Source organism: Scomber japonicus, chromosome 14, assembly GCF_027409825.1.
Source record: "Scomber japonicus isolate fScoJap1 chromosome 14, fScoJap1.pri, whole genome shotgun sequence".
In the NCBI taxonomy this organism is placed as follows: Eukaryota; Metazoa; Chordata; class Actinopteri; order Scombriformes; family Scombridae; genus Scomber; species Scomber japonicus.
Window position 1 is genome coordinate 30,829,045 of NC_070591.1, and position 27,294 is coordinate 30,856,338.

At 39.3% G+C, this 27,294-nt stretch overlaps 1 protein-coding gene across 1 annotated transcript in view; it reads left to right on the forward strand.

The window, feature by feature from the left end:
• vps8 (VPS8 subunit of CORVET complex) overlaps nt 1-27,294 on the forward strand; it is a 63,210-nt gene that overhangs the window by 13,152 nt on the left and 22,764 nt on the right. The window contains exons 7-30 of the mRNA XM_053332946.1: nt 462-586; nt 3,196-3,282; nt 3,448-3,515; nt 4,882-5,035; nt 5,136-5,195; nt 6,884-6,991; nt 7,279-7,359; nt 8,044-8,214; nt 11,574-11,648; nt 13,103-13,138; nt 13,255-13,345; nt 13,996-14,042; nt 14,147-14,236; nt 17,199-17,245; nt 21,750-21,972; nt 22,164-22,253; nt 22,504-22,555; nt 22,651-22,693; nt 22,919-22,991; nt 23,902-24,021; nt 24,541-24,612; nt 25,278-25,397; nt 25,664-25,720; nt 25,915-25,997. Coding sequence (XP_053188921.1) covers nt 462-586; nt 3,196-3,282; nt 3,448-3,515; nt 4,882-5,035; nt 5,136-5,195; nt 6,884-6,991; nt 7,279-7,359; nt 8,044-8,214; nt 11,574-11,648; nt 13,103-13,138; nt 13,255-13,345; nt 13,996-14,042; nt 14,147-14,236; nt 17,199-17,245; nt 21,750-21,972; nt 22,164-22,253; nt 22,504-22,555; nt 22,651-22,693; nt 22,919-22,991; nt 23,902-24,021; nt 24,541-24,612; nt 25,278-25,397; nt 25,664-25,720; nt 25,915-25,997 — 2,173 coding nt within the window. The remainder of the gene's footprint in view (nt 1-461; nt 587-3,195; nt 3,283-3,447; nt 3,516-4,881; nt 5,036-5,135; nt 5,196-6,883; nt 6,992-7,278; nt 7,360-8,043; nt 8,215-11,573; nt 11,649-13,102; nt 13,139-13,254; nt 13,346-13,995; nt 14,043-14,146; nt 14,237-17,198; nt 17,246-21,749; nt 21,973-22,163; nt 22,254-22,503; nt 22,556-22,650; nt 22,694-22,918; nt 22,992-23,901; nt 24,022-24,540; nt 24,613-25,277; nt 25,398-25,663; nt 25,721-25,914; nt 25,998-27,294) is intronic.

Here is a 27,294-nt window from a genome sequence, read left to right on the forward strand (position 1 = left end):
AAAATGCAAAGAGCTGCGGCTCACCACTGATACCAAATGAATGAGTCTTTGTTGATATTGTGATGTTCTGGTTTTGACTGGGACTGAGTTTTCAGCTGACTCTTGTTTCTTTGTGTTGCTGTCCAAATGATGCCTGGGCAGGAAAAGGTATGAACACTCCTGTCAGATGCTTCATGGTGGTCATTTTGTGTTCAACCTGCTGGGCTCTGAGATGTCTGTTTGGGTGTGGCCAGATTAGCTTGCTGCATGCTTTGTCGTTTGATTTGGTTCTTTTTATAAATAGATGTTTCCAGTTTTTAATTTAGTTCCTTTGTGTTGTCTTTATTCATTTTCTTCTGTTCTGTTTTGGACTGGAAAACATTTGGTTTGTCTTTTTTTGAATTTATTTTACCATCCACACCTGTTTTAAGACAGTCTCTCTGCTTCAGCTGTTAAATATCTGCTTTATCTTACCTCTCTAGATACCAACCAGGCTCTGCGGCTCTGTCTGGGTACCAAGGCAACGGGGGCGGAGTTTGGCGCTGTGTCTGCTCTCACCATCAACCAGGACTGCTCACGACTTCTTTGCGGGTTTGCCAAAGGACAGGTACTGTTCTTCAGCCTCAAGCTTTATGGTTGCCTGTCTGTTTAGTCACTGCAAGGCTCAGACTAGATACTGGAACTTCTAGGGTGTTTGCAGCCCTTGCAGTTATTAGAATCATCTTTAATGGCCAAGTCTGTTTATGCATACTGTTCATCTGAATCCAGTTTAGTGGCTTTCAGTGTATTCACACAACATAACAATCTTCAGATAGATGTACAAGGAATGACTAATCACAGGTGAAACTGTTTATGCCAACTGTAAACAGGATACAAACCGTGCAAAGAAATGAGGAATGCACAGAGTGTACAGATAAATATTGATACAATATTGGTGAATGCTGGTTTAAAAAGTGACATGTTACTATGTACATACACCCATCAGACAATACATTAAAACCACTGACAGGAGAAGTGAATGACATTGATTATCACTTTAAAATGATACTTGTAAAGAGATGAGATATATTAGTCAGCAAGTCAACAGTTAGTTCTTGAAGTTGACGTGTTGGAAGCAGGAAAAAGTGTGAGGATCTGAGTAACTTTTAAAAGGGCCAGGCTGTGATGGCTCCATGACGGTGTCAGAGTGTCTCCTAAACAGCAGGTCTTTTTGACAAATTTCAATCAGGTTTCCGACCTAACCACAGTACAGAAACAGCTCTTATTAGAGTGTTAAATGACATAAGGTTGAACACTGACTCAGGCAAGGTGTCAGTTCTGGTCCTGTTGGATCTCAGTGCTGCATTTGACACTGTGGATCACAGTATACTGTTGAACAGGTTGGAAACTTGGGCAGGACTCAGCGGAACAGTCCTAGACTGGTTCAGGTCCTACTTGGAAGAGCGGAGTTATTTTGTGACCATTGGAAGTTATGAATCTGATCGAGTGGCTATGACATGTGGAGTTCCTCAGGGGTCAGTTCTTGGACCCCTACTGTTCAGTCTATATATGCTGCCCTTGGGTCAAATTCTGCAGAACTCTAATGTAGACTATCACAGTTATGCAGATGACACACAGATATACCTAGCACTGTCCCCAGATGACTACAGTCCAATACAGTCATTGTGTCACTGTTTAGAGCAAGTAACTAATTGGATGAACCAAAATTTCCTTCAATTAAATCAGGACAAAACTGAGGTCATTGTTTTTGGCAATAAAGAGAAGAGGATTGCTGTCAGTAAACATCTGGAGTCACTCTCTCTAAAAACTACGGACCAAGTCCGAAACCTTGGCGTGCTGATAGACTCAGATCTGACTTTCAGCAGTCACATCAAATCAATCACCAAAACAGCCTTCTATCAGCTTAAGAACATATCCAGAGTGAAGGGTTTTATGTCTCAAACAGACCAGGAGAAGTTGATTCATGCTTTCATCTCAAGTAGACTCGACTACTGTAACGGTCTTCTGACTGGACTCTCACAAAAAAGCATTAAACAGCTGCAGCTCATTCAGAACACTGCAGCTCGAGTTTTTAACCAGAACAAAGAGATCAGAGCACATTACTCCAGTTCTAAAGTCTTTACACTGGCTCCCAGTCAGCTATAGAATAGATTTTAAAGTTCTGCTACTGGTCTACAAATCACTGAATGGTTTAGGTCCAGAATACATGAATGTCATGTTAGTAGAATATAAACCCAGTAGAGCTCTGAGATCTACTGACTCAGGTCAGATAGTTGAGCCCAGAGTTCAAACTAAACATGGTGAAGCAGCTTTTAGCTGTTATGCTGCACACAACTGGAACAAACTACCAGCAGAACTAAAATCAGCCCCAACAGTGAACATTTTTAAATCCAGGTTAAAAACACTTCTCTTCTCCTGTGCTTACGATTGAGCTCTTCTAAAGCACTTTACATTTTAATCTTTCATTTGCACTCTTTGTCCTTTTAATGATTTTAAAGCTAATTTATTATTTTATGCTGCAATCATTTTATTTATGTCTTTCTATTTTTCTGTACTTTGTTTTTATTATGGGGGGGGTGGGGGGGGGTTTAATTGTATGTTTTAAGTTTCTCAAATTACATGTTTTTCTGTTTTATGTAAAGCACATTGAATTGCCATTGTGTATGAAATGCGCTATATAAATAAAACTGCCTTGCCTTGCCTTGCCTTGCCTTGCCTTGTGGGGTTTTTCTTAGGATTTCGTGGTTAGTACCTAAAGTACAGATGAGCCTGTGATAGGGTGATGGGTGCTCAAAGCAACCAACCTTTTCTGCTAATGTTTGAATTTAAATAAAAAATGCTGACCTTGGCCAATTTATAGTTTGGAATGTTAAAATGAGAAGTGACTTTATACCATTAGTTATTGAATTATAATATATAAGACATTTGGATTTTAACATTAATACACAATATCATTTGCTAAAACCAAATTGTGTGGATGCAAAAAGCAGAACTGATATCATGAGAGAGCTTTCTCCTTTTGTTTAACCACTTAACACCATGAACTAAAGTGTGTTTTAATATGTAACAATTTGGCAGACCTGTTCAATTGTAATTGTGTAAATAATTAGGAATGTATGAGTTCTCAAGATGTATTCAGGTTGATTGTAGGTGATGTTCTGTTGGATTATTAAACTGTTAATCTTTCTTCATCTGTCTGTGTGTCCTCATGATTAGATTACTATGTGGGATCTAGCCAGTGGAAAGCTTCTGAGAACTATCACTGATGCCCATCCTCCAGGGACAGCAATACTGCATGTAAAGGTATAACATACACACACATGCACTCACATCTACACTGACATATACTTATAGACTTACAAAAGAAACAGAAAGAAAATGTACAGTGTGACACACATTTAGATGTTACATGGGTTTGATCCCTGATAACTTTCATTTCATCTCTGTCCCTTGTTATTCTTTCTGAAGTTCACAGATGACCCGACTCTTGCAGTGTGTAACGACAGTGGAGGATCTGTTTTCGAGCTGGCTTTCAGGTACATCACTCTGGTTTCACTTCTTACACGAAAATAGCATTACATCATATACCAAAGTACCTTAAGGTCATTCACACCCTTGCCATCATCCCTTAAGTAGCTTGGAACGACCTGTGTGCTGGCTAAAGGCCAATAAGACACTTCTCTATAAGGCACAGGCAGCCAGGATGAGCATTTGTTCACCAGTTAGATTGAGAGAGTGCAGGACTTTGAAAGTTTTTTAATCTAGTCTGAAAACAATGACTGAAGAAGATTCCACTGATACTGGAAATCTGTTCTCATTCTGATTAATTATTGATTTTTATTATGCTTATTCTTATATTTTCTGATGTTATGTTTTGTATTAATGACATCAACCAATGCAAAGAGATGGAAACACAGTTCTTTTGAAATGTGGAACTGTGCAAATGTATGACAACATGTTGCATTCACCAAAGAAACATAAATGGGAGACTGTGTTTTGTAAATATGGCAAGTTAACCTTTAATATGGACAACATACAAGATGGCTATTTCACTATTCCCATCAATTCATTTCAAATGATCTCCTTGTTAAACACATTTGTACATTGAATGACTTAAGTAATGAAAGTTGGTACTAAATGCTTAATCAGAATAATATGTTAATAGTTTTCCTGTGTTGGTGACACATTGTGCCTCTCTAAGCAATTACTACAGAACCATAGTAAAAAGCATTGTGACTGAGAATGGGCTGTGATCCAGTATGCAGCTTATTCTTGTCCTTTCAGAGCACATAGCCCAGTTCTAAAGTCTTTACACTGGCTCACAGTTCTGCTGCTGGTCTACAAATCACTGAATGGTTTAGGTCCAGAATACATGAATGACATGTTAGTAGAATAGGTCAGATAGTGGAGCCCAGAGTTCAGACTAAACATGATGAAGCAGCATTTAGCTGTCATAACTGGAACAAACTACCAACAGAACTGAAATCAGCCTCAAATTTGAAGATTTTTAAATCCAGGTTAAAAACATTTCTCTTTCCATGTGCTTATGATTTTTAAACTTTTAAAGCACTTTACATTTTCATTTTTCATTAGCACTGTATGTCCTTTTAATGATTTTAATGCAAAACATTATTTCATGCTGCACTCTCATATTTTATGCTTTATTTTAGTTTAACTTTTTTCTATTTTTCTGTACTTTTTCTTTTTATTATAATTGTTTTTTTCTTATTGTATGTTTTAATGTTTCCAATTTTTACTGTTAAATCATCCCTTGATATTTCGTTATTATGTAAAGCACATTGAGTTGCCCCTATGTATGAAATGCACTATATAAATAAAGCTGCCTTTCCTCTCCTCTCCTCTCCTCTCCTTATTCTCACTGTGTTGTCATTTCATCCTCAGGAGGGTGATGGGGATGCGGTCCTGTGACTCTCGGTGTCTCTTCAGTGGTTCTAAAGGGGAAGTCTGCTGTATTGAACCTTTGCGTGCTCCTCCAGACATCAGAGATCATCCTGTCACACACTACTCTCTGCTGGCTATGGCCTCTCTCACTAAGGTACACCAACAAACACACAGATCTATTTACAGTCGACCCTCCATCCTCTGCTTCTTCACTCAGTTGTGTCCAAAGTTTAAGTTTTTCTTTCCTTCACCAGATTCTGGTCATTGGTCTGAAGCCCTCCCTGAAAGTCTGGATGACATTTCCCTACAGTAAGGTCTGTATTTCTGCTCTGTTCATTTCTCTTCGTTCATGTTGTTGCATGTTGGTTTATTGGAAATTGTGTTAGCACTTGATTCTGTGCAGAGTTTAGTGTGATTTCTTGAATTCACACTAAGATTAAAGACTGTGTAAAGTGAATTCAGACATTTTCTTCTAAACACATTAAATAGGTCATAAATGTATTTCTAAAAAAGGTGTTTCAGCGAACTTGAGGGGCACTCCCACAGCGTTTGGTAGTAGAGAAAGAGACTGATTTTTGCACAAATTTGTGGCCTAATTTCGATTTTTTTAAATCAAATTTGGCAGGGTGGTTAACAACACACTTTTCTGTGGTATGTCAAACTCAGAACACATATTTATTCTTACTTTACACGGACTTTAAATGGTTTATCACATCCACCATATCTCAAGCAACTGCAAGCAATGCCGTCACATGATAACAACAGATAAGGAAAATACTCACTAAAATAAACGTATGAGCATTTTTAAAGGTAGAAAAAAGTATCCAAAAGTCAATAGAAATTCAGTGTCTGTATGTATGCTCACTTCTTTCCAAGGTGATTTGGCCACAAAATGTCTGAATGTACAGCAGTACGTCCATCTGAGCTCTGAGGATAATGGAGAGCCTGTAGTGATTTTACCATCGAAGCAATGCCCTCAGTATATAAACAATACAGGCTAATTAATTGCTTTGAAGAGACCCAGTTAATGAATTGGGCTTGATTAATCAGTTTTATTTGTAAAGCCCAAAATCACTAATTCACATACAACACCATCTATTATTAGATCTAGTGACCTGACCAATCACACTTCAAATAAAAAGTCAACTAGACTTACAGGCAAGTATAACGGGGTCCAAGCCCCCCAATGCAATTCAAACCAGTTAGATAAAAGCAGCATTCTAGCAAACAGGTGATATATATATCTATATATATCTATATATATATATATATATATAGATATATATCTATATATATATATATATATACACACACACACACATATATACATATATACATGTGTGTGTGTATATATATATATATATATACATATATGTATATGTGTTGCTTTATATATATGTATATATAAAGCAACCAGTGACGGGTACCGGTGTCTATTATTTCATCCAGTAATAGCTTTATACTTGCAAACTGAAAGTTGAAATGTTAATATGATGATCCTGTTGCACAACCTGGTAATGTCAAGCATTATGGTACAGGACACTGAGCACAAAAAATGTTTGTAATAACTGAGAGTTGTCAGTCGATACTTATACTGAACTGCAGTGGCCTTCAATATGTGATGCTATGCTGCCCTCTGGTGGTGTGCCTCTGACTAGTTAGTTTTGTGTCTTGTACACAAAGTCCATTCGTGGGAGGAAAATAGTAAAAATACACCTTTGAGTTGATTTGCACCTATTTCACTACTTAATCTGGAGAGATCAGTGCATGTGTAGATCACATATTATAGTAGTAGATACAATTCCTCTATATGTCCAAAAGAATGCAAAATGAAATCATTGTGAGAGCAGGATAATAAATTATCTCAGCTTTTTCAGACATTCAATTTGAACCTCAAACCTTCATCAAAGGACGTCATTATGTCCACACAACTATGAGCATTGAGAGCATTACTATAAGATGTTAATTCCTGGTGTGTTGTGTGTGTTCTCTCTCTCACCAGTCTGATCCATCCAGCGTTCCCCAGCTGGCCTGGCAGTTTGTTCCTGTTCAGAAGACAGTTAATCCCATCCTGGCTTTTTGCAAAGGAGATACAGTCCACTTCCTGCTGGTATGTGCTCAACCCTCATTTTCAAAACTGAAAAATACCTTCTACCAGCTCATATTATGTAAGACCTGCCCTCTTGAAGCTTGGTAACCAATCAAATATGACAAAAGACAAGCTGTGACAATGGTTTATTGGATTTAAAACCTGTCTAATTCTAATAGGGTAACCTGTAAATGTATCCAGATTAGAATGATCCATGTTTTTAATCTATTATTTTCAAAGTGTCTGAATGTTAAACTGTGTATTCTTAGACTAAGAGAATGTTCTCCTTTCCACTACTGTTTGTCCAGGTTAAGAAGGAGGAGATGGGAACCATCCATGTCATCAAACAAAGACAACTCCACCTCAGCTGTGACATCATCAGCCTCAGTGTAAGTATGAAATCAGTCCAGTGGTGTAAATATTGACACATCTGGTATGACCCCCTCCCATTTACAAGTATTATACTGTAGCTATGTTTACATGAATGTTAAATGACAATGACAAGAGAACTATAGCTTAGTTTATATACCATGACATTTTCTGATGTCTTTACTTTAACTTTATATGCATATTAAGCAATATATTATGATCAAATGAATAGTGTAAGTTAGTTTTGGAAGGATTGTGCTCTGATTAGCAGTGATTTATGCTGGCAGAAACCCAAGTCACACAACTGATATTATAACAGGCTGGTTGATACCTGCAAGCACACTGGGATGCCCCCCCCCCCACACACACACAACATTAGTGTGCTTCAGGAGGATGGATTCTGGGAGGCGAGACAGTAAAGTCTGGTTTCTATCTCCTGATGCTCAGTCTGGGATCCTGAGAGGAGGCTGACTGATGCGCTGATTCATTTTTGGATTTTATAACATATTTTGATTTTGTTGTAAATGTAGTGAATAGAAACATAAGTAAAACAAATATAACATTTGAACTTAATCTGCTTTTACTCTGTTTTATTTTCATGTATTTTATTCATATTTATGTCATTGTCCTTTTTATCTATCTTTCAGAAGACTTGACTCTAACTTGAATTGACATGTTTATAACTGTCTCTCCTCTCTCTGCAGTGGATCAACAGTCGTACTCTGGTCCTGGTAGACAGCCATGAAAAGCTGCAGGTGGTGGACCGGCCCAGTCAGGAGATTTTGGAGACTTTGGACCTGGAACAGGTGCAGCTGGTCTACAACAGTCGTCATTTCAAATCGCTTGCCACAGGAGGGAATGTCTCCCAAGCTCTGGTGAGAGACAGGGACACAAGGTTATGTTTATTGGGTTAAGGGCAGTGGTCACATTTAAGGTGAGGTTATTGATCATAAATAAATGGTTAACATTCAGAACTAATATCATTAATAGTAATAATATTAATAACTAGAAAATTCCAGGGAAATTTTGAGTGCCACGGGGCTACTGCCGGGACGAGTACATGATTTATTTCCAGTGTTCAAAAGTCACCCTGATCATATAACACTAAGTAACTTTTACTGTGGCAGTATTAAGTACATCTTACTAGTCAGTATCAAGTGTAACAGTAGATGTAAGCAGAGAGTAGCACACAGAGCACAAGGCAGTAGCAATATGCACTAACTCTAAGCACTACAACACAGTGTGTACTCACACACACACACACACACACACACACACACAAGCCAGCATTTGAGCAGTAAGAGTGTCAATATAATTCATATGTGTATATAGAGAGAGTATCAATACTAGCTCGGCCGCTACCTCAGTTAACTGGCAAAACAGACAGACAGGTAGAATTAGCCAATCACAAAAAGGTAGGTCAGATTCTGCCCAGCAACAGGTTGCCAAGGTCAGCTAAGGCCCTGCGGTTGCTACGGCGATTTCAGGATCTGCCTTGAAAAATGTCTCAAAATTCTAAAGGATTTGGCTTCTTACAAGGTCCCGAACAATTGCAAACTGTGAGAAAAACGTAACTCCTGTCCAAAAACCGAAAACACCGTGAGAGACACAGAAGCCGGCAGATTCTGACAGTGTTTATTTTATTCAGATATTCCTTAAAATGAGCGAGTAAACTCAGTGTGAACACAGAGTGAGATTCTTTTGAAAAAAGAAGACGATTACATTAGGTTTAATGGGCAGCGAGACAGATATTGCCGCCGGTCTCGGCCACCCCATTTAAATTTTGTGCAGACCCCGCCTGTCAAAGTCACATTTTATGAATCCCAACACCTATGTCTACATTTTGACAAAAAAATATTTGTCTCCTTTTTACGGTTTGGCCGTGAGCTCGAGTTAAAAATGAAAATTAAGGTTATATTTTACTGCTTCTCACACTCTAGCTAACTGCCGCTCCACTCTAACTTTGACGAAAAAGTGATTTCCACTCCTTGTTTGACTGCTCATAGTTTGAAAAGTTTACATTTTATGTCAAAACAGTTTGGTATTTTTCCAGAGAGGACAAGTTTTCCTCCGTTTTGAAGTTTGAATGATGTTTCTACGTGCACGTATGAGAGAGCTAGGTGACTCTGAAAAAAGGTGAATTTTTGTGGTTTTAAAAAAAAAATCCCATTCATTTCCAATGGAGAAATCTCCCGGTTTTTTGGGAATAACTTTGGAAAACTTTGGAATTTCAACACCAAAAGTCATAGCACCCCTCCCCCGATCCAGCCGCACGTTTTGATGTATATATTGTCGGGGTTTTCTCAAAGCTGCGGGAGGAGTTACGCGCCGAAAAACGGCGGAAGAATAATAATAAGTATGCAGAAGATAATATAAGAGATAAGATAATAAGATAATAATAGTTGCCTCAGAGCTAGAACCCCGTGGCACTAATAATAATAATATTAAGTATGGAGAAGAGTAATAGTTGCCTCGGAGCTTGAACCCCGTGGCACTAATAATAATAATATTAAGTATGGAGAAGAGTAATAGAAAGCCCCGAGGCACTCCTCTCCAGCTTCTGGAGTGGAGTGCCTCGGAGCTTGAACCCCGTGGCACTAATAAGAAATTACATTTTTAATCACCTTTTACATAACCCAGAAAAAAACTATGCTAACAAAAAGCTTTGCCGAAAAGATGATGGGTCTTGTGCCTACATTTTAAAATAGAAATAGGCGTAGGGGTGGATTGAGGCAGCAAGAGCATTCCAAAACATAAGAGCAGAAGCACTGAGAGCTCTGTCCTCCACAGAACACAGCCTGGATAGAGGAGTGGTGAGGGGATCATTGTGTGAGGAGCACAGGGAGTGTAGGTGTGGAGGAGGTCACATAGGTTTTAAGAAGACAAGTCATGCAGACATTCTTTAGTGAAGAGGAGAGCTTTACATTTTGCATGTAACTTGACGGGAAGTCAGCAGAAACACTGTAAGGTCAGGATGATGTGCTGCCAGGGTTTTGTGCAGTGGTACAAGCGGTTGTTATTTTTCAACTGTGTAACATCCTGCCTGTTATTTTTTCTTTAAGGGAACCTAATCTAATTGTATTGGTTGGGCTACAATGACATAATTGCTTCTCACCACCTCTGTAACACAGCCTTTATCAGATCCATGCACTTCTTCTAGTCATCTGCTTGATCTACTCTAGTCATCTATCAAAAGTTTGGAACTTGTCCAGTGTATGGCTGCTAATTTTACCATAACCAGAAATTTTGTTGATGTCAAACCTAGGGTTGGGTACCAACATCAGTGCTTTTAGTGGAAAGACTGAATTATGTTGCTACTACAAAGTATTGGTTCACGTCAAATCAAACTTTCTTCCTTCATTCTGGAGTGGAATGTACGAAATGGTTATCTAATAATGGTTAGCTGATTGAGATTAAGGTTAAAAGTTAAAAACACACCAGAAGACGGCTGGTTAGGGGTTATATTAGAGAAGGGAACAGACTTCGACATAGCACCGGTCAAATCGCCATCGGAATGGAATCCCTCCTGATGGCGTGTTTCTCTGGGGGGGGGTGGGGGGGGGCCCCTGCCTGTGTTCACACCCTGTCTGTGTTCACACCCTGTCTGTGTTTGTAAAATAATGTGAATTTGTCTGAGGCACTAATTTAGCAGTTTCGGGATCTGGGCAGAAGGTTTACTTTAATGTTATTTTCATAAATTCAATATTTCAGCACCATGTTGTAATTTGACTGTCTAGTCAAGTTTCAGCTGTAGTAGGGATCTGTTGGGTAAGGCAGTGTGTTTTGTTTTGTTATTTATGATTTGGCGCCACCTGCAGCCATTTTCTTTGATAGAAACATATGACAGTCTGTCAGACCATTGCAGCGGCTGTCGTCTTAGTGTTGAGGTCTATTTTTATATGTCCATATTTTCATACATTTTAATATTGTGTTTCAAATAAATAGGCAAAAAATTTAAACTAAGAAGTTTGGGACTTTTTTTACTACAGTAATTACATTTTTTGGTTGATACTTACAGATTGAGAGTAAAGTAACGTTGAGTACCAGTATCGGTTCAAATGTGAAAGATACTTAACCCTAGTCACACCATCCTTAAGCCCTCTCCACTGACTGTCATACACACCAAGGCTGATTTCAAAGATTTCAGCCTGACCCTTGAAGTGTCCTGGTAATGCCTTTTAAATATATCTTGACCAGATTACTGTTTGTGTCTAACAATGTCTTTGTGTTTCAGGCTTTAGTGGGAGAAAAGGCTTGCTACCAGTCAGTCTCCAGCTATGCAGGACAGATTGTCTACTTGGGCACCAAGGTACGGTGTTTTATGTGTGTATTTGTTCCATTTGTCAGGTCTGTTTGTGGAGTTGTCGCTCCCAGCACATTGGCAAACTGTTAAGGATGTACTATATACAGTGTGTTCAGACTCCTTCATTTTTTCACAGTTTGTTATATTGCAGCCTTATGCTAAAGTCATTTACACTGTTTTTTGCTAATCTACACTCAATATCCCATTATGACGAAGTAAAAACTTTAGAACGATTTTAGAAATGTTTGCAAATGTATTAAAAAGAAAAAACTGAAATCTATTGACACAAGTATTCAGACACATGACTTAGTAGAAGCACCTTTGGCAGGGATTACAGTCTTTAGTCTTCTTGGGTATGACATAACAAGCTTTGCACACCTGGATTTTTGGATCTTCTGCCATTCATCTCTGCAGATCCTCTCAAGCTCTGTCAGGTTGGATAGAGATCACGTTCAGGTCCAGAGATGTTGGACAGGATTCAGTCAGGGCTGGACAGGATGGACCACTCAAAGACATTCAGAGTTGTCTCTAAGCCTCTCCTGTATTGTCTTGGCTGTGTGCTCAGGGTCATTGAACCTTCAGCCCAGTCTGAGGTCCTGACCAGGTTTTCAATCAGGAGATCACTGTACTCTGCTCCAATCCCTGCTGCTGAAACACTACAGCATGAAGCACAACATGCTTTACTATAGGCATGGTATTAGGAAGGGGATGAGCAGTGCCTGGTTTCCTCCAGATATGATGCTTAGAATCAGGCCAAACGGACCTCTCTGTGTTTTTCCCAGAGGAGAAACCTCTTCCTTTGAAACCTCTTCTTTTAAACCAGATTTACCATTGGGTTTTTGGTCACCTCCCCTGATGGCTCAGTTTGGTTGGGTAGCCAGCTCCAGGAAAAGTCCTGAGTCATCCAGACTTCTTCCTTTAAAGTATTATGGAGGCCACTTTCAACCTTTGATATAGCAGATTTTTTTTGTAGCCTTCTTCAGATCTGTGCCTTCTTTCAAACCTCATGACTTGGTGTTTGCTCTGATATGCATTTTCAGACCTTATATAGCCAGGTGTGTACCTTTCCAAATCATGTCCCATCAGCTGAATTTACCATAAATGGACTCCAATCAAGGAGTAGAAACGTCTCAAAGATTATCAAGAGAAACAGGAGCTAAATTTAAAGAGCCATAACAAAGGGTCTGAATACTTCTGTCGATGTGATATTTCTTTTTTTTGTAAGAGTGCCATGAAGAAGACCTTTGTGCAAGTTGCAGTTACGTGACTGAAGGCACGTAATAATGCATGAAGGCTGAAGAGACTGTTAAACCTGTAAACCAGCTTTACAACCTAATATTTCATGTTGTTTGTTCATTAGATTAGATTTTCCAAAGAAGACTAACAGTTAAGATATGGTGTAAAAAGTGGTTGAATTTTCTCTTTGTTTGTTAACAGTGTCATATTCTCTTGTCTTGCAGTCGGCTCACATTATGACTCTAAGAAACTGGAGAGAGGTATATATGATACTCTTTACACTTGTGCCACTACAGAGTTGAAAAATAAATTTTGAGCTGTCTAACAAATGTACTGGAATAAAAGTTACTCTTTATTCCTGTTTGTGTGTGTGCAGCGTATTGACTGCCTGCTGAAGCAAGAGCATTTTGTTGAGGCCCTCTCTCTGGCCTGGTCCTTCCATGAGGGAACTGCTAAGGCTGTGGTTGGTGAGTATAAAGTCAATGTTCATTGTTGTTTCCATCAAGTGTTTTGATTTACTTCTGTGTATATTGCTTTTTGTCAGGATGTAGTAATATGATTTCTTTTGTACTATGCATCATGCACCATGTATGTTTTACATGTATCTTAAAACTAAATTATGACTTTTGCTCCTCAATACAACCTCTAGATACAGTGGTTAGGGTTAGGGTTAGGACTCATTTAACATTAAATTAAGAAACTCAAGCGTCAGGTTTATGGTCATTAGGTGTTCATAACAGGGAGTTCAGAGATGTGAAACACTGAAAACATTGACATTTGGCTTCTTTGAGCTCTAGTTTCAAGTTCCAGTTAGTGTACAATTTCATTTAATTGACTTCTTTAGAACTACTGATCAATGCAGAGTCCCTTTTCACCTGCTCCCAAGCAGTTAGTACATTCTAAGAACCTTGTTGGAAGTCATTTTCTTCTAGCCACAGAGACATATCTGCACTTCTGTTTCCTCTGCCTTTGATACACTGCAGTTACTAGCTGATGCTAGTTATGACACTTACCAGTGCACAGGACGATATGCAAATGACTGTGATTAATCACAAATATATTGGATGGAACAATGTTAACAGATATGATAATAGTGTATGTTGTGTTTTTATTCCAGGCCTGTTTGGAGATCCAGTGAAAAGGAAGGGAGTGGTAGGCGACAAGGTAAGAGCAGAATACCTATGCCATATATTACATCTATCAAACCTGGACAGAGGGTTCCAATGTTCTTGTGCTTATTTTTAACTTGTACCACTCTGTTTATGCAGATGGTAGAGATTCTGTTGCATTTTGCGGAGAATGCTTTGAAAAAGTGTCCAGAACAAGGCAAGATCCAGGTGATGGAGCAACATTTCCATGTAAGCTAACAAATGTTACAGTGTCCAGTCTACCATAGCATTAGCAACTGCTACAAGTTACCCTAGCTTCACATAAAGACTGAGAGCAGGGGAAACAGCTAGTCACACTCTGTCCAAATATACACCTGTTAAAATCTGTAAAGTTTACTGATTAACATCTCTGTAGAAACTCAGTGTAAGCTAGTGCCATTATGGTTCTGCACATATTGTAACAAGTAATTACATTCTTTAGAAATTGTAATAAAAATATATATTGCTATGCAGCCCTGTCTGTAATTGATATATAGCACTATCTAACCTAACCTTCAACATCATGGTCTGTATGTATATTTACAGTCAGGTCCATAAATATTTGGACATTGACACAATTTTCAGTATTTCAGCTCTGTACCACACCACAATGAATTTGAAATGAAACAATCAAGTTGTACTTTAAGCAGAGACATTATAATAAGAGGAGACATATCACTCCCATTGAAATGCATAGGGAAACTACGTAACGCCAAGATGGCTTGTGTTTGCACATGTCCCGCCTCTTCTGGTGCCGTTGCTCCAATCATTTTGCTGGTCCTACGCGGTCACATTTTTGCGACACTTGGAAGTCATTTTCAACAGCGACATTTTAAAACACATGATCAGCAGTTTATACTACTTTGTGTACATATATTTTGTAATGCTTTATCCAAAATTGTGGCATGATCTGGGAAAGTTGACTGTGAGCAAACTCCTGTCTCTGCTGTGAGCGTAAGATGACGTCTTGCTGTCAGTGCCTGCCGTAAATGAAGACTGTCGTGAAGTATTGCGCATGCGCAGTCCAAGATGCCTGTAAGGAAAAAGGCTTTTAAAACGTTAATTTGATACCAAACCATCAAACCCTTTCAGCGATTATAGTTTGATTTTCATCGTGATTTCAAAACATATGTTTTTTATGTCCCTTAGACCTCGGAAAATGGAGATACAGCTCTCTCCCTATTCATTTAGATAGCCGGTTGGTCTTCCTATGGCCAAATAGCTGCCCGGAGGCGTGGCCAATTTTGCCGCCGAGTGAGATGACTTGCCTTAGAAGGACTTTGCTTTAAGTGCAGACTTTGAGCTTTAATTTGAGGCTATTTACATCCAAATCAGGTGAACGGTGTAGGAATTACAGCACATTTTATATGTGCCTTCCACTTTTTAAGGGACCAAAAGTAATTGGACAAACTAACATAATCATAAATCAAATTGCCCACTTTTCAATACTTTGTTGAAAATCCTTTGCAGTCAATGACAGCCTGAAGTCTGGAACCCATTGACATCACCAGACGCTGGGTTTCATCCCTGGTGATGCTCTGCCAGGCCTCTGCTACAGCGGTCTTCAGTTCCTGCTTGTTCTTTGGGCATTTTCCCTTCAGTTTTGTCTTCAGCAAGTGAAATGCATGCTCAATTGGATTCAGGTCAGGTGATTGACTTGGCCATTGCAGAACATTCCACTTCTTTGCCTTTAAAAACTCTTTGGTTGCTTTCGCAGTATGCTTCGGGTGATTGTCCATCTGCACTGTGAAGCGCCGTCCAATGAGTTTTGAAGCATTTGGCTGAATATGAGCAGATAATATTGCCTGAAACACTTCAGAATTCATCTTGCTGCTTTTGTCAGCTGTCACATCATCAATAAATATAAGAGATCCAGTTCCACTAGCAGCCATGCATGCCCACGCCATCACACTACCACCACGCTTCATTGATGAGGTGGTATGCTTTGGATCTTGAGCAGTTCCTTCCCTTCTCCATACTCTTCTCTTTCCATCACTCTGGTACAAGTTGATCTTTGTCTCGTCTGTCCATAAGATCTTGTTCCAGAACTGCACAGGCTCTTTTAGATGTTTCTTGGCAAACTCTAATCTGGCCTTCCTGTTTTTGAGGCTCACTAGTGGTTTACACCTTGTGATGAAACCTCTGTATTTCTTCTGGTGAAGCCTTCTCTTAATTGTTGACTTGGACACCGACACACCTACCTCCTGGAGAGTTTCCTTGATCTGGCCAACTGTTATGAAGGGATCTTTTTTGACCAGGGAAAGGATTCGTCTGTCATCCACCACACTTGTTTTCCGTGGTCTTCCAGGTCTTTTGGTGTTGCTGAGCTCACCAGTGCGTTCTCTCTTCTTAATTATGTACCAAACAGTTGATTTAGCCACACCTAATGTTTTTGCTATCTCTCTGATAGGTTTGTTTTGATTTTTCAGCCTAATGATGGCTCGCTTCACTGATAGTGACAGCTCTTTGGACTTCATATTGAGAGATGACCTCCGCAGATTCCAAATGAATATACCACACTTGAAATGAACTCTAGGCCTTTTATCTGCTCCTTGTAAATGAAATAACGAGGGGATCACACACACCTGGCCATGGAACAGCTGAGTAGCCAATTGTCCAATTACTTTTGGTCCCTCAAAAGGTGGAAGGCACATATAAAATGTGCTGTAATTCCTACACCGTTCACCTGATTTGGATGTAAATAACCTCAAATTAAAGCTCAAAGTCTGCACTTAAAGTACAACTTGATTGTTTCATTTCAAATTCATTGTGGTGTGGTACAGAGCTGAAATACTGAAAATTGTGTCAATGTCCAAATATTTATGGACCTGACTGTATATGTATAAAGTTTCCATTCATATGCAGAACAAATACAAATATTTTTAAAGAATTCCAAAAACCTGCTTTCATATTTTTTAATCCATCTTCTTCCGCACCACTCGGGGCTTGGGCCATAAAAAATAGTCCACTGTGAGGACAAAGAGTCTTACACAAAAAGATTGAATTTGATTTTCTTGTTACCAAGGTTACTTTAACAGTTAATCATGACATTGATTTTAAGAAAGGCACAGGAGCTACTTAGTTATGTCTCTTCTTTATACTGTTTTTTGACACGGTTCATTAAAGAAGGTTAGAAATCATTGTCTTACTCTCTCTTTGTGGTGTTTTTAAGGATGTGGTTCCTGTCCTGGTGGATTACTGCCTGCTGCTACAGAGGACGTAAGTATATATACATTGTAAATAAATCATACATACAAACACACTATCAGCATGTTTAGCAGAGCAGCAGTGAGTGCTCTGTCAGCTGTTCAGGTACAATGTTGAGTGTACTGTATGTCTCCCATGTTTTGGAAGCACTCAGATCATAATACACAATGACTGTAGTTATAGGAGTAAATCACAACAAAATAGACTTGAGGCCTAAACATTTGCTTCAGGTCAGAAGGATCAGACTCATGGACTGGAAGAAAGTTGAGCATTAAACAGCTAGCACTAAACACATGATTGTAGCAGATGGAAAAGAACAAAGGTCCAGCTAATTTTCTGTATATGTCATAGCCTTATATAATAGGTCTTATTTTCCTGTTAAACATTCCCCAGAGATTCTAAAACTTTTTCCACAGTGGATGACAGGATCAAATATACATTCTGTATTCACCAACAAATAGCTTTTAATGATGTGTACAGCATTGTCAGCTCATTTATTTTTTATTTAATCAGTGATTCATGTTTGAATTATTAAATATCTTTGTTATTAAAGTTTGTAATACATGATATTCAGCCACTAGATGTCACCAGCATCTCAGACCAAAACAAAAGGGTATGTTGTTTACTCAATAAATTTGGGGAAAAAAGCAGTCCCTGAACTGAGGGCTCTTAAAACTCAGATCCAACTGTCAAACAAGGCAGTACTGATCGCATATGGATCAATATTCTGTTAGTGCATTACATATTTCTGCCTCAAATGCTTTCAGAAACATTTTTTCGTGAACTGTTTTAGCTGTAATTTAGAAAGTTTGTGTTAGGATATCGTCTCAGAAATGGACATGGAGTGATTCACATGCACTAACATGCACTAACATGCACGTGTGGGCGGACTGGCAACCAATATGAAGAACAGAGAAGCTCTGATAACAACACAAACAGTAGTAGCGTGGCTTCATTCATGCCATCACTATATCTTTACATAGCAAAGTGACATCCAGTGAGGCTGATCATTTTTTTATTGCAACTGTAAATGAATAATTATGATAACAGTGATTAGAATGAAACTTTACCACCACATACTGTACAAACTTGGTAGAAAATGTAATGTAGAGTGCTTTGACTCATTCTCAACTGTTGTGTCTGGTTGTGGAGCTTGGTCACCTTTTTATACTGCCAACCCTTCAAACAGACAGAGGACACTGCATCTACACTGCTCACATGTACTACATGGTTGTTCTTGGTGTGTACTGCAGCTACTCCTGGATTTTATCCTCCGCAACCACACCACATCTGTAGGCTTCATCACGTAATAGTTGTATCACATCTTATTGTCATCTTTTTGATTCTTAGATACCAATATAAATTAAAACTGCAAGCAGTGATGAACGGGCCCTCGCGCCCCCATGCACCGCGCCGTATGCGCATGTCGGTGCATGCTGCAGTTACATGGCAGACACAGCGGGCACGTAGACGTCTTGGCACCGGGGCTTGTAATGAATATTGTGTGATGGGGCTAAGTCACATTGCATGTGTCCACTAGGTGGCGCGAGAGATCACCCACCAATTACATGTCATGTTGTAGTGTATGATGTGGAGAACACATCCTGTAAATTTCATGTAAATCGGATAATGTTTGTCATATGAGGCTGACTTCCTGTGTCCAGTAGGTAGCGCTGTGTATTTGACACAGTATTTATGCATAGATGTGTTCAGGGCGGGACCCTCTACATGCATGATGAATTTGGTGTAGATGAGACAATGCCTGTAGGAGTTATAAGGACTTCCTGCTTCATGGCGAAGCATCGAAATTGTCCGCACAGCCACGCCCAACAGGAAGAAGTCATAAAAAAGCTTTTGATAACTGGTGTTATGTCTTAGCTGAGTCAATTTCAGGTGTAAATACTTAAGATTATGGGAGTAATTATTGAAAGAATGAAGCAAGTGTCTTCCTGTTGCCAGTAGGTGGCGCTATGACTGTCACTAAATATGAGACTGTACATGTGTTCAGACTGGGACGCTGAACAAGCATCTGAAATTTGGAAAAGCTGAGACCATGTGGAGTCAAGTTATGAGGGTTTGAAATTTCATGGCGAGACATCGAAATTCGCCGCTTCACCATGGCAACCAGGAATGACAGACGAAAAAGATTTTGATAACTTTTCATCTCCAATGTCTAAAGATGATTGTGTGTGAATTTGAAGAGGATGGGATGAAATCTCTAGGACTAGTTTGTTCAAATATGAGGCCTGGAAATGACCAAAAAATGCACCAAAATTGAGCATTTTTCCCAGGATGGCTGACTTCCTGTTGGACTTAGGGTATGGGTCCAAATGGCATTTTTGTGCGTCTGGAGATGATACATAAACCTACCGAATTTCATTCTTCTATGTCAATCGGGAAGGCTGAGGTTCAATTTTGAAATATTCAAGGGGGTGCTATTGAGCCATTTAGTCACGCCCATCCCATTGAAGTATATAGGATGTTAAATGAACCCACTCCAGACGTGTGTGTTGAGTTTCGTTACCGTGGAGGCATCCTTTGCCTCTGAAAACTGTTATCGTATTTTCATGGCGTTGAATGCGTTGTCATGGCAACAGTATTTGATGATGGGTCATGAGTTGCAGAATGTAGCATCACCAAGGTCTTATGTCTCAGCTGAGTCAATTTCAGGTGGAAATACTTAAGATTATGGGAATAATTCATGAACAAATGACGCAAGTGACTTCCTGTTGCCAGTAGGTGGCGCTATGACTGTCACTAAATATGAGACTGTACATGTGTTCAGACCAGGACACTGAACAAGCATATTAAATTTGGGAAAGCTCAGACCATGTGGAGTCAAGTTATGAGGGTTTGAAATTTCATGGCGAAGCATCGAAATTCGCCGCGTCACCACGGCAACCAGGAATGACGGACGAAAAAGCTTTTGATAACTTTTCATCTCCAATGTCTCAAGATGACTCTGAGCGAATTTGAAGTGGATGGGATGAAAACTCTAGGACTAGTTCGCTCAAATATGATGCCAGATTAAGCATTAAAATCAATATTTTGGTTCAAAATGGCCGACTTCCTGTTGGTGTTAGGGTATGTGTCCAAGAGACTTTTTGGTGCGTCTTGACATGATGAACATGTATACCAAGTTTCGTTTCTCTATGTCAACCTGTGGCGAGGGGCTCGATTTTCTTAATTTTGTAGGGGGCGCTAGAGAGCCATTTTGCCACGCCCATTTCTGCAAACCATAAAATATCAAAATTTTCGCCGGGTCTGGCTTGCGTGCAAACTTTGGTGACTTTTAAGGCACGTTCAGGGGGTCAAAAAGGCTGTCGTCGTGCAAGAAGAAAAATAAAGAAGAAGAATAATCCGGACAGATACAATAGGGCTTCGCGCTGGTCAGCGCTCGGGCCCTAATAATGATCATTATAATAAATAATTATTCAGTCAAATAAAGTAGTTATGCACTATCAATCAATCAATCAATCAATCAATCAATCAATCAATCAATCTTTATTTGTATAGCGCCAAATCACAACAAAGTTATCTCAAGGCACTTTACACATAGAGCAGGTTCTAAACCGAACTCTTCAGGTTTTAACCCAACCCACCCAAAAGAGACCCAACATTTCCACATGAGCAACAGTGGCAAGAAAAAACTCCCTTTTAACAGGAAGAAACCTCAGGCAGAACCAGACTCAGAGTGGGCGGCCATCTGCCTCGACCAGTTGGGGTTGAGAGGAGAGAAAGGAAGGATAGAGGAGTGAAGCACAATGAAAATCAACAATGAAGCTAGAAGGTCCGGGACTGGAATCTGTCATCCGGACGTCTACAGGCCCAGATTACCTGTGAGACGAGAAAGCACAGACAACTCCGGGGAAGAAGTTTAGGTTATTGAATGCAATTAATAGAACATGAATGTTAATGGATATAGATGGATGGATAGAGAGAGAGAGGGAGGAGGAGAGAGGAGCTCAGTGCATCATGGGAGTCCCCCGGGAGTCTAAGCCTATAGCAGCATAAGCTAAGAGCTCTAAGAGCCCTAACGATAAAATTAAATGTAGGGAGGGTGCCCCTCGGACCACTAATGTGTATATAAGTATCATTATGTTGTATTTCTGTCCAACATGCAGATACATTATATTCAAGTTTTGTTTTTGTTTTTTTTATTATTTGTTATTATTGGCTAGCTGTGAATACAATGTTAGCTAGTCAAATCTTTTAAATTGCTAGATAGTATTGAACTGAACATTGGACTTATATACTTTGATATTTATTGCTATCATCATTATTTCAACTTCTTACTTTTGAAAAATGCATTGAAAATACAGTAATCCTACAAAGCGGCCAGTGTTTGGAAATATTTGCCATTACCCAAAAAAGTAAAAAGTGTGTGTGTGTGTGTGTGTGTGTGTGTGTGTGTGTGTGTGTGTGTGTGTGTGTGTGTGTGTGTGTGTGTGTGTGTGTGTGTGTGTGTGTGTGTGTGTGTGTGTGTGTGTGTGTGTGTGTGTGTGTGTGTGTGCAGTGACCTGCTCTTCAACCAGCTGTATGCTCAGCTGGTGGAGAACGTGGTTGCCAAGGGGATTTTCCTGGAATCACTGGAGTCATACATTATCGTGGACCGCCTTGGTCACCTCACCACACCCATCATGAGGGACCTCCTGGCCCATTACCATGACAACGGTTTGATGGACAGCCTGGAAAGATGCATTGTCCATCTGGATGTCACCAACCTGGATATACAGCAGGTTTGTGTGTATGTGTGTTTGTTGGACTGTGTGGTAAGTACAAAATACCATTCACAGCATTATGCATATTATTAAAATTAAGAGAGATTAAATTAGACTCTACATTTCCACTGGTATAATTTTCATAGAAGGTGTGTGTGTGTGTGTGTGTGTGTGTGTGTGTGTGTGTGTGTGTGTGTGTGTGTGTGAAGGTGATTCGGGTGTGTTGGGAGAATCAACTCTATGATGCAATGATATACGTGTTCAACAGAGGGATGAATGACTACATTACACCTATGGAGGTAAGTTCAACACCAAAATGTCGTTTCATGAGGAATATCCACCAACTACGTTCACGTTAACGTATTAGTGCCATTTACTGCCATCTACTTTTTGATTGCTGCTATAAAATAGTTACTATTGTGGTCAACAAATGTAATTGAAAGAATTATTTTTATGTTCTGTGGTATTGAGCTTTTCACCTTTCAACTATTCATCAGATCCTGAACAAGACTTGATAACATTGTTTTCTATGTCTTGATTGTGTTTCAGAAACTCTTTGCAGTGATTGGGCCACCACTTACAGAGGGGAGGAGCTTAACAGGTAAGCACAAGAACAACTCCGAGAGTTTAGAGCACCAAATAAATGGATAGTACAGAAAGTTTAAAAAGCCCATTTGCATTTTTGTCTTTGGACAGATGATGAAGTGGTGATGGGAAACAAACTTCTGGTTTACATAAGGTAAGTTATGAGATGACTGATATAATTTTATACCTGCATTAGTTTGTACAGCTAGAATATATTACAGCCAAAGGTTTGGTATTTTTTACCACATTTTTTAGACCTATGGCTCGGGAGGTAGAGCCACTAATTGGCAGATAGGAGGTTTGATTCCTGGCTCCTCCAGGCCACATATCAAAGTGTCCTTAGACAATATACTGAACCCCAAACTGTGTGTGTGTGTAGCTGCTGTCTTGCAGGAAGGGCGTATCCACTTGGAGACATTCCTGAAGACCTTGTGGTTCAAGTCAAGAACCAGGTATGATGATTTTGTGTATTTGAAGAACATCAGGCGTGTGTGTGTAAGCCCCTCCAACCCACCACTCAGACTTTCTTGTTTATTGGAATGATGTGGAGAAGGATGTGCTGATCAGATAAACTAGTTCAGTATTTGTATCAAGCAGGAACTCAAGGAGAGGACTCGGATGCAGAGCAGTGGATCAAGCTGACAAGGCTTTATTCTCAAAAAGTAATGAACGAAAAGCAGGGAAAAAAAGTGAACTAAACTTAGGAGCTCTGAAACTAAATAGCAAAAAGTCAAACAAAAATCCCTCTTTCGAGGAATAAACATACAACAAATAACCTAAACTATGAACAACTATGACTATGAATACGGACTAACAATGACTGGACGCTTGTTCTCTGGACGACAGACAAGACACACTCGCACAGGACAAAGGCAGATGCAGACTATAAACACACAGAGGGAAATGGGGAACAGGTGGACACAATCAGGAATCAGGGAAGACAATCAGACTGGCGACACATGAGGCAAGGTACCTGAAACGAGAGGAGAGTTAATTCCAAAATGAAACAGGAAGTCACCAAACAAACATGGAGACAGGACAAAAACTCAACTTGACATTACCGGTGTGACAATTTGTGCCAAAATGTCTTTTATTAAACAAATCTGGAATTAGCTAGATGTAACTGATGTACTGGAAATCCTGTTTCCTGGTTACTGTTATAAAATGCAAACAATGGGTGACAACTATTTACATATTAGACAATATAGTTATAAAAATGTCATGATCCTGATCAGTCCCACATACTAAATAAAAAGAATACCTGTCTAGGGTTACATACCCTAGACATGTACTATACAGCGAACTAATGCTGTGTGTGTGTATGTGTGTGTGTGTGTGTGTTTGTGTTTGTGTGTGTGTCAGGTGTTTGACTTCCTGATCCGTCTCCATTCAGCTGATTCGTCAGAGGAGGAGCAGGTTTTCCCGTTCATTCACACACTCCTCCACTTCGACACCAGGGAGTTCCTCAACGTGCTTGCCATGGTGAGATTTCTTTGTATCATTTTAACTTGGATGAATGACTGTGTCTGTGGTATTTTAACACCACTCTTGGAATATTATTGCTATATTACTATCCATATATCAGTCAGTGTAGCTGCTGACTTCCTTTCTTGGCCTGGCTCATTAAGCAGCTATGATTCCTTTCTACATAGACATTTCACAGATTTGACCACCTTTGAATCACATGGAGTCATGTGTCTTTTGGCAAGTTCAGTGGTTACCAAACTGCAGGAAATACAACAGAGGCAGCAGGGTGGAGGCTAAATATACCTGCTTTCACATTACACTGCAATCAAAGAATGTATTAGTTAGTGGAAAGGCAGTCAAAACATCATGACCATCATAGAGGTGTTGTCAGCCATAGAGGGGAAAATATCAAACTTTTCAAAGACAGATCCAGTCACTTCTGAGGACTGTTTCATAAAGATGGCTCATGTTTATTGTGAAAAGTCTTGATTGAACCTAATATACTGAACCAGGTTGTTTCTTACCTCCTTCTAGACATTTGAAGACTTTAAGAATGACAAGCAGGCCCTGGAGTACCAGCAGAGGACAGTGGACATCTTACTTCAGGTAATATCACAAAAATCATTTCATGTGTTGTAATGTCGGTTTTACACAATGGTTCATAGTGAAGACAGCAGGGTTTAAGAATGCACAAACAATATGAACTTCAATGCAAGTCATTCAAAATTAAAACACACTGCTCAACTCTTCTCCAGTACACTCTGCTATCTCACCTTCATCAAGGTAGTGGCCAAGGTTGCTTCCCTATGAAAGGATGAACTGATAAAGAATCTAGAATCTAGGGTATTTGGAAGAAATATGCTTGAAAATGCTATGTGGGGCTCCACAGGCACTTATAAAGTAGGCAAATGAAGATGATTGTTCTGTGTTCCAAACAGATGTGTTGGTGTTGGAGCTTCCATGAAATATAGAAATATAGAAAGTCTTTATTGTCATTGTACAAAGCACAACGAAATTGAGATGCCGTCTTTAAAGTGCAGAAACAGAAATAAATTATTTAAGTGCGTTTATGGCTTTAAAAGACGCTTCTTATAGTGAGATACTGCCCTCTGTTTTCTGAGAACTGGGGTTACTCTGTTAACTGAACGTTTTAAACACGTTAAAAAAGATAACACAGTATGTCAGTATTTTTCATTTCACTTCTTTTTACAGTTGTTAGGTTCTCTGTATCTTTTTCTCTGCTTTTGACAGTTATATTTCTGGTTACCTAGGTGATGGTGGACAATCCAGATTTTACTCCTTCCCAGGTGGGCGGCCTCTTCACGTTTTTGGCTCGCCAGTTGGCCAAGCCAGATAACACGCTCTTTGTGAACAGGAAGCTCTTTGATCAGGTAACCAATCAGATCCCATAAATCTCCCAAGTGTGTGATTAAATGTATTTTTGTGATACTGTGTACATAGACAACAACATCATGGTCATGACACTATGTATGACATTATAAATAAAACTGGTCAATATGAAGAGAAAACAGACTTTTGAAAGAGGGCATGTAGAAAATGTCTAGACTTCATAATGTATTATTCATTTATTGAACACTGAACACTTTGGGGTTCCATAGCAACACCATTCATCTTCACCTCTGCTCTGTCTTTCTAGGTTCTGGAGTTCCTGTGCAGACCAGATGATGACTCTCGACACACTGAGAGGCAGCAGGTTGGTGTGTGTATGTTTCTTTGCGTGTGTGTGTGCTCTGCAATAAATACTCTCTCACCACTACCCACTATGACCTGTAGTATTATATTGTATTAGATTATATATACAGTCTCTGTGTTTTAACCTGTGCCTGTGGCTGGTAAAAACAGATGTGACATGTCATGTGACTGGTCTTTATTGTGACTGGTTTATAGGTTTTACTGGAGCTGCTTCATGTTGGGGGTGTGGTCCAGTTTGATGAAGGAAGGCTGTTGGCTTTGGCAGAGAAAGCCAAGTTGTGAGTAGCTGATGAATGATGTATGGAAAGACATTTGCATGAAATAATTCTATTGAATAAAATGATCATACAAATGTATATCTACTGTGCTTTTCTAATATGTTGTATCTTTTTAAAGGTCATAAGCTCAAAACGTTTAATATAAAGGCAGATAATTAGTTCTGAAAGTGTGCCTTCCAAAAAACAGTGTTTTACTGGCTACTAGCAGGGTTACCCCCCTTTCCCCTTACCAGTAGAGGAATTGTATTACTGCATTACAAATATGTTTTGCATCATTGTACACATTTTGCAAAACAAATACATCCTGGACAGGTTGTCAGCCTATAACAGGGCAAATATACTGTATGTATACACACACATTCACACAGTCACACTACAGGCTGTTAGTTTCCAGTAGACCTGACCTCTCTTTCGGAGGAAATCCACCCACTACATCACCCACCCATTACATGATACATCTTCATTGAGTCCTAACTCAGTCAAATCTGAACATATAGACATGACACACACATTTATATTCAGTTGCCTCATTTCTGATGTCCATCACAAGGGAATGTTTCTTTTAAAAATAGGGCTCAAGTTGTAGCTTAAAGCTAATTAACTGAATTATACTTCCAGATTATACCCCCAAATCCATTATGGGAACTGTGGTTTCAAAACTGAGAACATAATTAGCCCCAATATCAAAGTAAGACAAATAGTCAGGGGGCCAATTCTGAAAAGGGCTTCTGTTAAGACTTTTGCAGAGATGTTTTGGTACAAGCTGTCACCCTATTTTTTTTAGTTAGAAGACACCCATAGGTAAGATATTAGGGTGGTTGTCAAGCTGAAACATTTTTTTTTTGACTTTTACAAGCAATTTCAGGCCAATTTTTAGGTTTCCTGCTCAACACGACATGCCAACGATAAATGTTGAATATCTCCACAACCACAAGGACCATATACTGTACATAAACATGGTATCAAATGAAAGCTAACACTCATGGGATATCTGAATGAACATTTATTGTACAGTTTTCAAAGTGAATATCAGCTTGGAAACATAACATAGTATCCCAAAACCTCTATTAATCAGTACCCCTATCTATGGGAATGAGTCATGCCAAGTTTAAAGCTTGTAGTGAGAGACAGTGCAATGCTGCCCAAGTTATAATGATGTCCAGGCGGAAATGTAGAACTCTAGATGATGGTCTATGGTGCTATTTGACTTCATTAATGTACCAGGTTGTAACACATTGTATTTAATTGACATATCACTATAGTTATTAATTCTATCCTAATGTAACTTCACTCTCAC